Source organism: Durio zibethinus, chromosome 10, assembly GCF_047325235.1.
Source record: "Durio zibethinus cultivar Kanyao isolate XHJ-2024 chromosome 10, ASM4732523v1, whole genome shotgun sequence".
Taxonomy (NCBI): Eukaryota; Viridiplantae; Streptophyta; class Magnoliopsida; order Malvales; family Malvaceae; genus Durio; species Durio zibethinus.
Window position 1 is genome coordinate 1,693,283 of NC_143171.1, and position 17,340 is coordinate 1,710,622.

The 17,340-nt window shown below is 29.4% G+C and overlaps 1 protein-coding gene across 1 annotated transcript; it reads right to left on the reverse strand.

Annotated features, from left to right (window-relative positions):
- Positions 1-6,529: 6,529 nt before the first annotated feature.
- Positions 6,530-11,388, reverse strand: LOC111292493 (WAT1-related protein At5g64700-like). The gene is made up of 7 exons (XM_022884906.2): positions 10,946-11,388; positions 10,767-10,829; positions 10,529-10,645; positions 7,506-7,758; positions 7,263-7,421; positions 7,015-7,166; positions 6,530-6,918 (listed from the first exon to the last, which is right to left on the reverse strand). The coding sequence occupies exons 1-7, from the start codon at positions 11,227-11,229 to the stop codon at positions 6,765-6,767; spliced, it is 1,182 nt and encodes a 393-aa protein (XP_022740641.2). The 5' UTR covers positions 11,230-11,388; the 3' UTR covers positions 6,530-6,764.
- Between the last annotated feature and the right edge of the window lie 5,952 nt (positions 11,389-17,340).

Consider the following 17,340-nt stretch of genomic DNA (forward strand, 5'->3'; position numbering starts at 1 on the left):
TAAAATCTGATGAAAATTCAACCAAAGTTCTTCGATTTATAGAGAGAGAGAGAAAAAAAAGAAAGAGAGAGAGAGGGGGAAAGGGAGATCTGAAGCAGAAAAGCTAAAATTTGATCTTTTATAGCGCTTTGAGACGATGTCGTTTTGACATTAAGTAACTTCCCAAGATCTGCGTGTTTCTATTCGGGTGATCCGATTTGAATGCAACCCGTTTCGTCAACTTGCGCGCCAACCAAACCCCTTTAGCCGAGTTGAGCCAAATCGAGTTCCTGAGCCAAGTCATTAAGCTGTGTCGAACCCTCCAGCTGAGTCGTTTCATTTTTTTTGTATTTTTTGATACTTTTTTAAATTTAAATTTATTTTTTATTTATGTGTTTTTTTTTCTCAGTATTTTTTCATGATTAAATTTTTAAAAAATAAAATATATTTTTTAGAATAAGTATTAATTATCTAATGATGAAATTTTTAGAAATTTCTAGAAATTTCAATTGGTAAATTTTTATAAAATTCTTAGGTGAGCAGTTTTTATAAATTTATCCCAAATGGTGGAATAATTTAGATAAAATTTTAATAACAATAATTAATATTTATTTTCAAACAAAAAAAAGAAGAAATAAAAGAAATAAAATTTTTGGTTGAAAATATTTGATAATTATCCAATGATGAGATTCTTAGAAATTTCAAATGGTAAATTCTTAAGAAATCTCTAGTTGAGAAATTTCTTTAAAATTGTCCCAAATAGTAGAAGAATTTAAATGAAATTTCATAAAAAAATAATTGTCATATTATTTTTCTTCAAAAAAAAAGCGAAAAAGAATTTCTAAATAGGCCCAAATTGTGAAAAATTTAGAAATTTCGAAAAAGAAAATTTTTCTAAATTGACGTGAAAAATTTAAAAATAAAAAAATAAAAAGAATTTCTAAATAGACCAAAATGGTGGAGAATTTAGAAATTCAATAAGAGAAAATATTTCTAATTTAATCCAAATTGTGGAATAATTAAATATATTTTTGACAAAAATAAAAAATAAAACTAAAAAAACTTACTAATGACGAAGCCTCTTCAAGAAAACAAAATGGATTTTTAAATACTCTTGAGGTGAAAAAATATTTTTTAAGAGTTTTACTAGATTGAATGAAAATCTTAAGAATTATTTCTAATATTTGAACATAAAAATTTAAGATAATTAGAATCAAAACCTTAAGATAAATTTAAAATAATATAGTATCATCCTCCGATGGGTGTATAGAGTGCTATAACCTTCTTCATATGTAACTGAACTCACGAATCTTATTCTAGTTTGTAATCCAAACTTATTCTTTTAGGGATCCTTAGTCAAGCTTAGGAACTCCTTAAGAAGATAGATTTCTTAGGTGACCAATTACAATTAGTTAAAAAAAGATTAGTGATGACTCCATTTATTAAGTTTAGTTATAGATTTTTGGATCTATATATTATGATAGTATTTAAAAAAATGATATGATTGTAAAAAAAAAAAAATTATCTTTTTGGTACAGAATGATTCAATCTTTTCGAAGTGATTTAATCATGGAATCAGACTCTAAGATTGTGGTTAGATGGGTTTATAACAACTATAAGATACCTTGGAAGCTGTTGAAGTTATTTGGGGAAATTGATAGAATAAAGGAACTCATGGTGAGATAAACTTTGTCCACATCTATTGGGAGGCTAATTCATTCACCGATTCTTTAGCAAAAGTGCGAGTGGACTACTGTGTTTTCTTTCAAGCTTGGCTGTAGTTGGGTGTTTTGATGTTCTGTTTTGGGGTGCATTGAGTGATTTGTTTTAAAAGCTTTTTCCCTGGTTGGAATAAACTGTTTCGTAATGATTCTTTTGTTTAATAAATCCAATTTTCGCTGAGAAAAAAAGTTTGTGAAGTTTTCTCTTAATAACCATTAAATGGAAATACCAAAAAATTTGTGATTAAATGAAAATTAAATTTGAAATTGAAAATCAAGTCATAGATTGATAGATCTTATTAAATGTATAAATTAATTATACAAAATTTAAATAATCTAAAACGATTAAATAGTTTATTAAAATAAATTATCTGATGTTCACTCTTTCTTCCAAATTGCGTTTCATATATAGATGTTATTACCTTTTTTTTTTCATTAATTCTTTATATATTATAATACTTTCATTGAATTCTATTGACCTATTGATTTTGACTCAATTTTAATTTTATTTAGTTTTTATTAAGGGGAAATTTTCATCAACTTTACGTCAATTTTACCTAAATCTTGTCCTTTGTAAGATTAGGATATGATCTAACGATAATTACTTTTTTTCCTTGATGCTAGCAGGCATGTAAATATATATCCCAAATTAAACATTCCCAAACTAATCATACTACATAAAACAAAAATTAAACCCTAAATTAAGAAAGAATCTTATGTAAAACAAGAAGAAAACAAACTAATGAAGAACAAAAAGGAAAAGACCAAAACAAAGCCTAAGCTTAAACAACTAATTGAGTTTAAGGTAATCTTTAAAATAAGGGAAAATATATATATATATATATATATACTAATATAATACATTCATTTCACTTATTCACGTAATGTATAAGTTTTTAAAATTTTATTTGTCTATAAAAATTTTCATACTTTGATTTTAAGTCTCTAAAATAAAAAGTGAATGCGTGAAATGAATACATGACATGAGTGTTTGGAACATTATCTCAAATTAATTACCACTCTACTCCAAAAGTTCAAACCGTCTACTTTTGTTTCTTGCTCTTTGATCCGTACTGATCTCCGATGTCACGATAAAACTTGTCAGTCTGAGATGGAAAGCTTGGCATTGCAGACTGGCCAAAGGGTGTCATTGGCTGCATAAATGGATCGTAGAAGCAAACTCCCCAGGGGTTACTGAACATTACATTGTCAAGCATTGGAGCTCCTGGATCATAACGAGCCTGTGGTGAAAGTGAACTATATGTTATGCTGCTACTAGACTCTCCATCCATTTGAGTGAAATCCGAACCATTTCTGGACAGCAATGTCATCGAATTATCTGTAGGATTTAGACTGAAGGGATGCATTCGGAGGGCCTCGCTGGAGCCAAAAGGGTAATAAGAAGGCATATTCACGTTAAATGGATTTAGTCCTGACATAGGTTGTTGCCGGCTTGTGACTTCTAGGTCCAAATTCTTTTGAAACAAGCAGGTTCGAGCTTGACTAAAAAGATTAACTCTTGGTTGGATTGCTTCGGTACCAGGACCAGCCAACATACCTGATTTTGAATCTTCAACCAAAGTTTGATACTTTCCCTTTATCATCTTGATCTTCTTATTTGCAGCTTCCAGGTTTGAGTCGAATCTAGCAAGAAGTGCCCAAATTTGATTGACCGAGAAATTGTTGATACGGTCATCCCATGTAGAAAACTTGGCATCTATATTAGCTTTTCGCAATTTGAAAATCTCATCATCCAGCTTCTTTTGACGTAGTGCAAAAAAATCAAATACATTAAAGCATTTCCTTTCACGTACTTCCAAAGGCTTTGCCTTATATTTGTTAATGACATTCAACACTTTGATAGGATCTGAAGGCCAAATCTCAAGTTTAGCAGGACTATCTTTCAATTGGGGCCCGTAAATAATTATACACGTCTCAACACCACAAAGAATTGAGAATTCTTGAGCTTTCTTTGTCAAACCATTTTTTCGCTTTTGATAGGTTGAGACACGAACCTTATCCTTCGTTATGAATTTCATGGTTAATTTTCCACGACCCATTTTTGAAGATCTTTAAATCGAACAGAAAAAAAAAGTTTAGGACATCAAATGCAAGCACATAAAAATTTTATATATTGTTCATAAAGCAACTCTGAAAATCACAGGAAGAAAGGAAACAAACTTTTAAGTAAAAATTTACTCAAATGCATTGAACATTTTTTGCATCTGCTACAAAAATTGACAAGCAAGAATCAAAGTAATTGTTACAAACACAATAATAATCAGGAGAATAGAAGAATAATAAAGGAAAAAAATGCGTAGCAAGAAAACAGTGCAACAAAGCACAAAAGAAATTTACCTCAGGCTTTCAATAGTTTCTCCGGACTATATTGTCAAGGCAATAGAAAGAAGCATAATGGAATTCCTTTTGAGTTTTATAAAGGAGAAATTAATTAGGTCTTCATTCATTTATTATGATTATTATTATTATGGGTACAAATCAAAGATTCTGATTTTTTATTCATAAAATTAAGATATTAATTTGTTTTAATGACCATAAGTAGAATCAGTGATGCCAAATCTTACATGTTCCTAATTTTTAGACAAAGAAATGGTAAGTTTTATAAGTAAATTAATTATATATATATATATGTATACATATATTGTCTTCAATTCCTTCTATGATGGTAATTTACGAATGATTTATGCATAGAAGTAAGTACACGAGCATTTCAAGGCGTCCAACCAGTGAACTAATTGCTTGACCGGCTACCTTCCTATTCAAAGCTTATTATAACTTAATTTCATATTTATTTACTGTATTTTTCTAAACAAAAAAGAGTTTAAGGTATATGCAAATAATATTAACTTAAACAAAAAATTGAACTTATTTTTATTAATTTTTAACTTTATTTTTAAGTAATCTTTTTACTACCAAAATTATCCAATTATCCAAACAAATAATCTTTTCGGTACATTTGACATTGGCTACAATAAGAGGCTGTCCTCTGCTGCCACATACATCCCCCATCTTGCTCATCTCAAAATTCTAACTTGAGATCTCTAAATCGAATGGGTGAGCAAGGAAAGCTGCATATAGTTTTGGGTTGTTGTTGGCCAATGGGCCTTTCTTGGGATTTTGGCTGCCAGGCGGGCTAACACTAACTATTAGTATATTTTAGAAATTTTTTTATAAGGGATAATATATACCAAAATAAGCGCTTGAATTAAAAAAACGAATATGAACTTTAAATTTTTTATTACATTGATGAAATTAAAATTTTGAACTATTATTTCATTGTAATTATACTCATTATATATAAAAAGTTGGTGAATTAAGTGCAATTACCGAAATTATTACTTCAGCCAACTAATTATCCTAATAAATCCAAGTAATTAATGTTTTCTATAAATTACATAAACTAGCCAACCACAAAGAATTCAATGAAATATTTTATATTTTATATTTTATATTTTCAATATTCTAATTATAAGAAAATAAAAGTTTATTTTAATTTCATACAATAAGAGATCAATTCTTTAATTCTCTTTAGTAAAGTTTGAGAATTTATTTGAGTATTATTCTTTATATATATATATATATTTGCAAATGTTTGTACAATAAATTCATGCTAAAAATTGCCCATTGGCAACATCAATTGGCAACTTACAATTAATGGAGGCAGCATTTTGGAAATGAAATTTAGCCTCCTAACATACATAAAATAACCAAAATATAAAACCATGCCGACGGTGAACACTCCAATTGGCGATGTTAGGGAGACTTGCATTCAACTTGCGATATATTATTCATTTTTTATTTGAAACTTCACGATTTTATTGTTTTTAATTAAAATGTTTCATGATTTTATTTCACAAAAAATACCTCATAAATTTAAATTTAAATATGTATATATATTATAGCAAAACCTTATATTATCCCCATATGGAATTGGAGTATCACAAACTTTTTTTGTTAAAACTTGACATCTCCGTCAAGCACAATATAAAAAATACAGATCCATCAAATCACAATAAACATTGAGCAAGTCCAACACAAAATACATATAGATTATAAGATTATACCAGACATTGAAATTTTAAAAGTAATTCTCATCGCATAACATTTAACTATTACAAGATTTTAGAAGTGGTTCTCACGATATAACACTTAATTTTCATCTAACTAATAACCGTTCTTATACTATTTGTAAATATTTGCACTTAACCTACGAAATATTATTTGTTTATTTCATTGGAAAATCTTTAGAAATCAATAATTAAATAAATTTTTGGAATAATTATTTTAGTTGATAATTACATATTACTTTTGAGATTTTGTATTTAAGAGAAAATCTAATTACTTTGATAAAATACGATTTTATAAGTTGAAGAGATTTTTTATATGAATTATAATGAGATATATTTTATGAGTTAAAAGATTATAAAAAAATAATGATTTGATCATTTAGAGGTTTTATGGGTTAAGAAAAGACATTTGATTTAACAAAAATTTGAAGTTATTTATTGATTGTTACATGAATCCTTAATCATCATGGGTTAAGATTGAAATATGACTGTATATTATTAAAATTAAAAGTAGTATAGAATATTGGAGTTGAGTGAAATGAAATTTTAAAATTTTAAAACAATTATTTATGGTTTATAATGTTTGAAAATTTGTCTTGATGCATTTAATCCCAAATATTATAGTTATGGATTTTGCTTAAACATATTATTTTATTAAAAAATTTTAAAATAATTAAAAAAAAAATTTCATATTATTTTAAAATTTTACTTCAAAATAATATGATCATATTGCATTTTAATTTTGAGACACGAGAGTTTAAAAAAAAAACCCATTTTGGTTTTATATATATGTCAATAGAATTACATATTCCATTTCAGACCTATGTCAATCTACATGACCTATCGGAATTCCGAAGAAGATGACGCAAGGGGTTGTCTACTGATCTCATGAAGAAGTGGAAAAGGGGCATTTTCTTTGACTGATTTGATTAGGAGTGTTCGATCTCACTTTCTTGATCTTCCATGATCTCAACAACTAATGATGGGATCGGGCTGTCACAGGTTTCAACTCTGTGCATTCTTTGTCGACATGAGTTGGTAAACAATTTTCATCCAACATTCTTTGCTCTCTGGTTTTTCCCCACAACACACTATGTAGCCCACCAATCAGTAGAAGCCCCCCCAAGAGACTGCGTGTAGAAAACCATAAGAAACTGAGTTTATTAAGTAATATGAAATCAAATTTCAGAAAGATGGTTTAAACTCATAATCAAAACTAAACTTACCTTCCCAAACTAATAATCTCGCATAAGAGAAATGCAGAACAGAATATTGTGAAGATCAGATTCAATGGTGTTGACATGGCCAAGAAAACTGGCCCCTTCTTCTCAATAACCCATGCTTGTAGGTAAAATGTCACGCCTGTTACCGCTATCCCCTGCCACAATAGTACCAAATAATTCATCAATACACAAGAATATATATACATATATGTTTTAAGTGAATAACAAGAGTCAAGAGCGTAGATGTTTACACAGTAAGCTACTGCAAGGAGTCTAACATTCCAGCCTAGTCTCCATTCAGAAGGGTCTCTTTCCAGAGCAATAGCAATAGCAAATGATTGGATTGTGCTTAAGATGCACTGAAGAGCTGTAAAGAGAAGTTTCGAAGGGTAGCTCTTCAAAACCCGACCCTGTTTCACAACAGATATGCTTTTAATTGTCCTAATGTAAGTACAATTATATTATAGCACGACTTGATTAGGGTATATGCCTACCTGTAATACAAGCCATAAGCCCCAACACGTGTTGGAAATCACCATGAGGAAACAACCCTTTATCCATGTCTCGCCTGAGGAAGTTCGGTTCCGAAGTGTTTGGCTATGTTGGTGCTCGAACAGGTGATGGAGGCAGAAAAGTTTCTTATGGGGACCCTTGTAAAAGGCAAGGGTCAATGCACCGGCCAAGCAAATTATTATACCTAGAATTTTTGCAATCCCAGCGGTTGTCTTCAATCTCAACACCTCCATCCTGCCATATGAATTTCATCGTTTTAGTCAATTTGATGAATAAAAACAGAAGCTAAGACCGTCAAAAAAATACAAGTACATTGGACATTCCAACCATAACTGTAATTTACAATTTGTCAATTACATCAACTGAAAATCATGTGCTCCGAATTAAATACTATGGAAATGAGACGCAAGAGACAAGAATTGCTAAACTTTCTGACTTGACTTTTTTCACTTGGTTCTCCCAAGAGACATTGTGGGGAAGGTTACAAATACATGTAGCTCCAAAATTAGTGGGACGTTAATTAGTTGAGAACAGATTCAGGCTTGACATTATGTACAGACGCTTGATTTTCATCAACTAAGTGGTCCAATGATTGATAGTTCAGGTTCTGTCATTAAGCAAACTCCATTGCTTGGAGACCATATATCTTTTGCCCAAAAATCATAAGATCTTCCCCATGCAGTATATATCAGGATTCAGAGCTACACTGGTCATCTACCCTTGTCTAACACGCGTATAGTATTCGACAAATTCTTTATTTTAATTTTAAAGATCCAAATATTATAACTGGTAAAGACATTCTTTTAAGATTTTTAAATTAAAGTGTTAACTAATATGTTTCTAAGAAAATTAACTTCAAATAAAAGTTCGGTTACTTGGGAAAACAACCAGAGAAAAAAAATCAAAAGAAAATGTGCTTCACGACAAATTCAGTCGTTTGATTCTATGAAAAATCTGATATTCATTGAGAAGAAAGATAGATGAAAAAGCCAAACATATAAAATATTGTTGTTTTTTTCTTTTTATAAATTATGGTATAAAGAGTTAAAATGACATTGCTAAATCAAGGAGCATTTGACTCTATATCCGAGCACGTGTTGGAAATTTTTTTGTAGTCTACCTATGTTGCAAGCACTGAGTGATAGTGTTAGATGTTTCTGAATTTATTACGTATTGGCATTGTTCTTTGACTACGTCATTACCATGGGACCCTATGTCTCTTTTTTTTATTTTGATTGAAAGGAATAACTTAACTAACCAGGGAATAAGAAAGAGAAGAAACAAAACCTTGGATTGAGCAAGGATTTTTTTTTTTGGACATAAAATAGAAGGTTTAATTAATCCAAGGATTTCTAAGAACATTACGGAGGATTGTTGCGTATACCAGATTGATCATATATATATATATATATATCAATGGTTTTTTTTTTTAATTTTATGGAAAATAATTGATTAAAAATTTGTATCAAAGGTTTGGGGATGGATGGTACTTAAACATGTTGTACTTTCCTTTTTCTTTATTTCTCTTTTAATAAAAATTTTCGCCTTTTTTCATTTGATACTAGCAGGATTTAGAGGGGGATTCAATTAAGGGAAAATATTTTCTTCATTACTTCAAAATTAATGAAAGTTTTCATTACTCTATTTAGAGGTGAATAATACATTTTAAATTAAATTTATGATTAAAATTTAATGATTTCAGATTGAATATAAAAATAAATAAAAATTAATTTAAAAAATAAAAATATTCTTTTTATCTTTTCTTAGAAAGCAAAGAGATCGAAAATCAAGCAGATAGCAATATATATAAAATAAAATACTATTAAACCATTCCTACATGGGGCTAATAAAAAGCGCGAATTGTTCCTTAGCATAATGATAATGGATCTCTTTCCACCGACCAAATTTTTTAGACAAGAGCAATTGCAACAAAAACATCATTTCCTATGAAGCAACCTTCTATTAATTTTTAATTAATCAAATGTTATCAAGGAAGACATTTCAAAGAGAATGACTAAAATTATTAAATCATATATAATTTTCTTTGTGGTCTAATTAATGAATCAATGAATTGTCTGTCAAGTGGCATTATTATTATCTTAAAATTAAAATAAGAAAATATATAAAAATCAATTTTAAAATATTATCAAATAGTACTTTTTTCGTTTCAAATTATTAGTCCAACATTAACTTGCACAAAATTAAAAAAAAAAAAAAACCTTTTGTTTGTGCATATATTGAATTTTTAATTTTTTATAAATATGATATTTCATAATTTTTAATGTAAAAAAATCATGAAAAATAATTTTAGAATTAAAAAAAAAAGAGATTTAATTGTTTAAAAAAGTTATAATTTAAAAACAATCAAAAAAAGAAATGTTGGACGAAGAAAATAAAACATAGAGAGTATTAATTTTTTTTTAAAGTAAGTTAAATGAAAGCATGTAATATGGTACTTATTCTAACATGAGCTAATGCATAAAATGGAAAGTTCTTTCTTTTAAAATTATTTCAAATAAAATTGTTATAGAATATGAGTGAATAGTGATCAATCAATGCATAATTTGGCAACATATATAGATATGAAACTTGAAACATCAAAAAAGCCTACACTGATATTCCATGTCTCATGCTAACATCATTTCCTTTGACAAAATTAAAGTCGCAATGGGGCTTCTCTACTAGGAAGCCAACCAACAAACTAATTAATTAATTAAAATCATAGTATTTTTGCTTCTGGATGTTTAGTAATTGGTAACATTCACAAATAATATCATGCTAATTAAACCATGAAAATTCTCTTTATGAAGTGATAGCTTGATTTAGAAACTCTACCATTCTAATCTTAGAATAGGAAGAATGAAAGTTATAAGATGAAAAAGTAACTCAAAATTTTTTATGTAAAAAAAATACAAAGGAAGTTACGAATCATTCATCACAACCTAAAGAAGGGAAAGGAATGGATATAATTGGGAACATATCAAGGGCTAGAACTAATAATTACCTGAGTAACACTGCCAAGAAAAAAGTGATAACAGGCAGGCAATTTGTTGTTGCAGCAGCTAAAGTTGCAGAGGTATAAACCAGGGCGACGCCATAGATATCCAAGCTTAAAGTTATCCTGAAATTGAAAATTTCCCAAAACAAGAAACCAGTTAAATTGAAACTCCAAAGCTTCATGATGACTTTGAGTGTGATGGCTCCAATAGGTTAATTCAACAAGTGATTTCAACTAGACTTACCCGATTAAAGATAGCATAAAAATCTTGCAGAAGGTCACGAATGATAGAGGCGGCGCAGTTTTCCTTGAGTTTGGAAAGAAAACAATAAATAAGCTGGATATATTTATTTGTTGAACATTTTTCAAAGAAAATTGACCAAACACCACGGCATAAAATTCAAGTCCAAATGAGAAATTCACCATTCAAAAAAGAAGGCAAGAGGGACCAAGAACACTGTTGCTGCAGCTTGTCTGTAAAATACAAACACAAAATTGTTCATACCGCCATCGAATGCAGCCTTGGAGAGCAAGAACATGCCAGCATAAATAGATTGTATGAGAATAACAGTAAGATAAGGCTTCTTTTGATCCATTTTTTGGAGAAATTTTGGCACTTGAAGTCCAACGATGGTAATTGGAAAACGTTTATGTAAGGAGAAGAGTGAGGAATGGGCAATGAAGGGAATGCCCATTGAAAACAACATGCTTCTTTATATTGGGACGTGTGTGGTGAAGATAATACAACTCCTTTAGGGACCAGCAAAAGTTATTAGTGATGATGTCTCCGTTCATCACTATTCATGCAGTAACATTAGAATTGGCTTCTTCGATAGATGGATTGGTGCCCTTTTCAAGGTGTTTGGGGATTTCAGGGATATACTGTAATTATTTTCCTTTTGTTATTTATTGTTCATTTCACATGTTAAAGATTAAAATTTAACATACTCATTCACTATTATATCCCTATTATCATCTTTACATCTGATCATAGATCGGGATTGAACTATATATTTCAATAAAATTCTTCAATTAAGTAATTTCAAAAAATAAATTATTAAAACCATTGAAAAAAAATTAAATCATTAAAAATTATAATTCTCAATAATTCACCAACACATAATCTCTTTAAAATATATAATACATCAAACATCAAGTTAGTCAAGTATCAAGCGAGTTCTAAGAACTGATCAACGATAAAAAATTGAAGTAAAAGAAAGAAATATACATGATTGATATTTAAGATCAAGTCCATTCATTAAATAACTAATAGTCTTAAGTCACACCGGCCATAAAATTAATTCCATTGTTCGATCACACGTGCAAATCAAGTGAGTTAATTACCATATGGATAAATAAGTGACACTTTATTTTGCAAATAAACAATTTCAAACACTTGTCCTCCTCTTTCGTTTAGGAACAAGAGGAGCCTAAAGCGTAATAAACTTTATTTAAATCGCAACACAAATTATCAATATTTTAAAAAGGAATTGTAATATTTTTTATTTGTATAGTTAGATGTATTCTTTGGCTTGAGATTTTTATTATATTTTATATGAAAATTTCAAATTATAATTTGTGTTGACACAAAAATATAAAATATATTTTTTATTTTATTAAATTTATTAATTATTTTTGTTAAAATTTTAAATCCTATTATTTTTATATTTTTTATTTGTATCGATTTTATATCTTAATATCATATTATATTTTAAATTATCATATAATTATTTATCTAGACTATTAAATTCAATGCTTTGGTATAAATCCCGAGACAAGAATCTGCATGCTTTTAAAATGTCGAGATTGAATTTTTATGCTTTTAAGGCCTTTGTAGATGAGAAGTATTACAACACCTCCGATGCCAAGATCAAAACAATTTAAAAAAAAAAAAAAAAACTAACAAATACATTTTAATCGGTATGTCCGGAAATGAACATTGAATTTTTTCAAGGTTTTAATTTACATTAGCGTTAAAATAATAAATTTTATGTTAATTACTAAATATACATAAAACAAACTTTACATTTTAACAAACATTTTATTAATTACAATTATTTGTACTTTATATAACTATATATATTAAATATGTTATTATTATTTAAAATTACAAATAAAAAATAGGTATTCACATGCTTTAAAAAAATTAAAAAATAGTCTCTCTTTCTCAAATCAACAGTAATTCATGATGGCAAACATGATGCATGGGAACAATTGGCATAAAGCCCACCCATCCCCTGATTTTGTCATGTAAATTATTTAATATTTGTTTTGGTAAATGTTCAAAAGGCAGTTTGACGATGCTTCTCCATGTTTTAAACAAGTGCCTGAAGCACTAAGATTTTAATAAATAATTCTTTTCTATTTCCTTTTCTATAGAGTTCTGCTTTATTTGAAATACATTTATTTCTAATGGTATCTAATCTGAATAAAGCAGAGATTAAATTCTTCGTTTCTTCTTTTTTTCATTTCTTTCTAACCTCCTTTAAACCCACCATCGTTCACTTTAAGACGTCCACGCAATTCAAAGACAAGATAGTTTCAAGAATAATATGTATATATATATATATAGCCATATTAAATATGACACTTGGATCTTTCGGTTACTAATTAAAAGGCAAAATAGTTTCAAGAATAACATATATAGCCATATTTAATTTGTTATTATCAAAGTTCATGGATTCCATCAAATAATGTAGGAGACAGAGAGATTCCCGCTATGAAAGAAAAGTAAATTTTATACTAAAAAAATTATTATATGTCTTGTTTTGAGATCTCTTTTTAATTATATAAGTTTTCATTTCATGATGATTTTCCACTAAAAAACAGTATCTCTTTCAATTTGATTTCTTTTTTTCCTTTTTAATATGGAAAAACTTCGAGGTGTTTGATAGTGTGATTCTCGATAATCACTCACCAAAAAAAAATTAAGAACATTAATTTTTTTTGAATAACTCAATAATATTAATTAAGGAATTATCTTAGTTATAATTAATTGTAAGAAATCAATAATTAAAACTTATCAATCAAAGATTATAAGTTAAGTGGTTTTGAGTACAATATCGACTATAAATGTTATGAATCTTTTTTGTTGGTTGATTTGGTTATATGATTAAATCGTCACATCTCTTCACCAAATGTCATTGTCCAAAACCATCTTTTTTTTTTCTCACAAAGTAATAATTTGCATACCTAAACCTAATTCATTTTATTAAATGTTTGGGAAAGAGACCCTCTTTTTCTTTTTGGTAAAGAAGTCATTTAATATTCAAATTTGCAATTTTTTAGCCTTTACAACTGACATATATGTTGTTGCAGCTACCAATATACAATCAAACGATTTTTATTTGTCCTAATTGGATTTCACAAGAATTTTTTGAGCTACACTTAAAACCTTACACAAAATCATTTTGAACCTCTCTAAGCCATACAACCTCGATCTTAACCTCACTTTTTGCCTCATATAAACCCTAAGCAAAATACTTTATTTTATAATTCTAAAACCCTAAAGGACTCACCAATAAAATAACTCTTGATAAAGTAATATTAATTATAATAAATAAACTAAATAAGGTGTTTCTTAAAGAGTGTCCTTTGGGTACTTTGCTAGCAAAATTCACTATTAACTGGAATTTAAAGAAGAAAAAAGGAAAGGAAAGAGAAAATCAAGTAAAAATAAAAAGCATTAAAAACCATGTGGTGTCTTTGCGCCAAAAAAAGAACAAAAAGAAAAAAACCATGTGGTCTCAGGAAAAAAAAACCATGAAACGTGCATTCAATACGCTTGAAGTCACATCGTTATCTGAATCAAAGCAACAACAAATTGTTTTAGAGATAAGATCAAACAAAATTTTGTTACGTTCTAAATTCAAATTCAAGCCGAATACCATTAAATCGAACCTTTGCTGCGGCTGATATTTTCTTCACTAAGAAAAACATGCAAGATTCTTTTGAAAAAGAAACATGATATTCGTGAATATTTGGGTGGTGTACGATGAGTACTACTCATACCACACGTTGGAAACACAAAAACATTTCTAATATTTTTAGCTTCCTATGTGCATTGCTTTTAGAACTTCTCAGCTTTACAAAACTACATATACCAACAAATAATTCATCAGGAATTTGGAACTTGGTTAAGTTATATGTGCTTGCGTATGTGACTACTATTATGTATAGAGGAAGGAAAGTGATAAGCTTTGCGCATATGTCATGGGTCGAGACTTAAGCTTCGAACCCGCGCGGTTCCGGGACTCGGACATTCACCCTTCCGACGTCCCAGATCAGCCTGACCGTCATGGTTCACACCCTTGTGAGATATTGTCCGCTCTGACTCCCTCTGGCCTCACGGTTTTGTCCTACAAAAAGCGTCTTGCAAGGCGGAAATGGTGTAAACCCTTTTATACCCTAGAGACTCTCCTATTATGTTCGATGTGAGATTCAGGACTCTTCTTTAGGTCCGTGACATTCTCCCGCACCCAAGCTCGTGACGCCTTCGTCATGGAGGCTGGCCACCCTGCCTTCTTCCCTCGAGGTGCTTGACGTGGATCGAACGGTTTAGGGCTGGCTCTTATACCACTTGTCAGTGGTCGAGACTTAAGCTCCGAACCTGTGCGACTCCGGGACCCGTGCATTCACCCTTCCGACGTCCCAGAACAGCTTTTCTACCACAGTTCACACCCTTGTGAGGTATTGTCCACTCTGGCCCCCCTGACCTCACGGTTTTGTCTTACAAAATACGCCTCGCGGAGATAATGTGAACCCTTTTATACCCAAGGGACCCTCCTGTTATGTTCGATGTGGGATTCAAGACTCTTCCTTAAGTCCGTGACACATACACATGAATTTCTCTACTAAATTGAAATAGTTCGATTGGAGAAAAGAAATGAAGAAAAATTATGAAATGACATTTTAACGAATTTTCCCAAATATCAATCTATATCTATACATTTATTAGATTTTACATTTTTATATTTATAAAAGTATCCCGAGTGGGTTCTAATTTTTACATTTTTGTATTTTGCAGATGGTTTTCCGAAATTAGAACTGTGCTGTTTTGTTCGGGAAAAATAAGATATGTTCCCGCGTAATGCCAATTTCAATCATTGATCAGTATTTCATGCCATAAATAGCTATTTTTCTTAGTACAATGACATAGAAAAGGGTAGCACTACTCGATAGTACTTTGTTCTAGAGTTTGCTATCTATAACCCTTGAAGAAAATGACGAAGTTTTTTAAGTACAATGGCATAGAAAATGCTAGCTTTGATATGGTATATGGAAGAGTTGATTTTATTGGATTTGTGGAGAAATATATGGACAATATGGTGTTGGCTCGATAATATTTTGGTTAAGGTGGGTGTAGACGGAAATTTGATGGATGCTGTAGCAATTTGGTTGAAGACCTGAAGGCTTGTTGGACATATGTTTGAGGTTATTTTGTGAATTTGGACAATTGATAATTGGTGAGAAATTTTTCTATGTTGTTATCTCCATTTTTTTCAGTTTTAAAGAGTTTATGGTATTGAGAGAATCTGGGGTTCATACATTCAATGTATTTTTTGGAAGTCGTTTCTATTCCTTTTGTTAGGAAGTTATAGTTTTGTAACCATTTGGTTCCTTAACCAAAAAAAAAAAAAAAAAAAAAAACCTTAAATAAAGCCCCTTCATGTTCCGGTACAAATTAAAAGAAACATAAATAAATAAATTCTAAACAAATTCAATCAATTATGTAAATTCTTTTGATGAATATCCTTTGAGTTTGAGGTGAGAGTAAAAGAATATTCCAAAGCCCAATAATTTCATAAAAAAATGGTCATATATGATATATCCTTAGCTGTGGATCACAAAACAATGTTGAGACTTCTTTAAAGGAAAGAGTATGTATGTTCATTTTGCGAAATCCACAGATTCACAAAGAAACAAAGTAGCATATGTATCTTTCAATGAGGCTGTTGCTTTCGAGCCTTACGAATTAAAAAACAAAAACCTTTTAATGTTCACAAATCAACTTTGGTTGTTAAAGCAAGATATTGATAACTCAACAGCTATAGTTCTATTCAGAACAAAAGATGGGTTTTGATTACTTTTCCGAGCAATAAGTTGAACCATAAATTTCCATTGGGGCTTCAACATTTTCTTTTTTGCATAAGAACACCATGACGAAATTTGCATGCTATCGTAGCAAAAGACACCAGGAAAAAGGAATTATTAAACGTAAAATTCCATGCGCAAACGTTGTTCTTATGAATCCCATGCCAATTATAATCGCTATTGCATTCAACATGGACGGCCCTTAGCTTTATCAATCATAGATGTAATTATATATATCTTCTTTGCTTTGATCACAAAACACCAAATTAATGTCATGATTGCTTTTAGTCTTTTGTTAGTTTTATATGCGTCCACTTGTAACTTTATGTTAAATTTTCTTTTAAAAGTAAAGAAAAAGGATTTGCTTCCTCTATTACTTTTTTACCTAATATTTTATTTTTCAATGCATGCATCCAACATAAACGTCATCATGTATGAATATATGAAACCCATTCATAACTCTTGAGACTCATATATTTGAATAGTAATTAAAAGTACATATATACTAATACAATTTTTTACTGAATTTGATATCACGATTCAAACGATACAAACTCAATACAAATAAATACAAATAAATCAAATAAATTCATAATATCATGTACTATAATAGAGATATAAATATCTTTCTATTTTTTGGAAATATTTTTTTTTAAAAAAATTTATCTAATTCTTTCTAAAAAAATTACCCCTATGTAACTTTTTTTTTTTTCTAAAATATATTT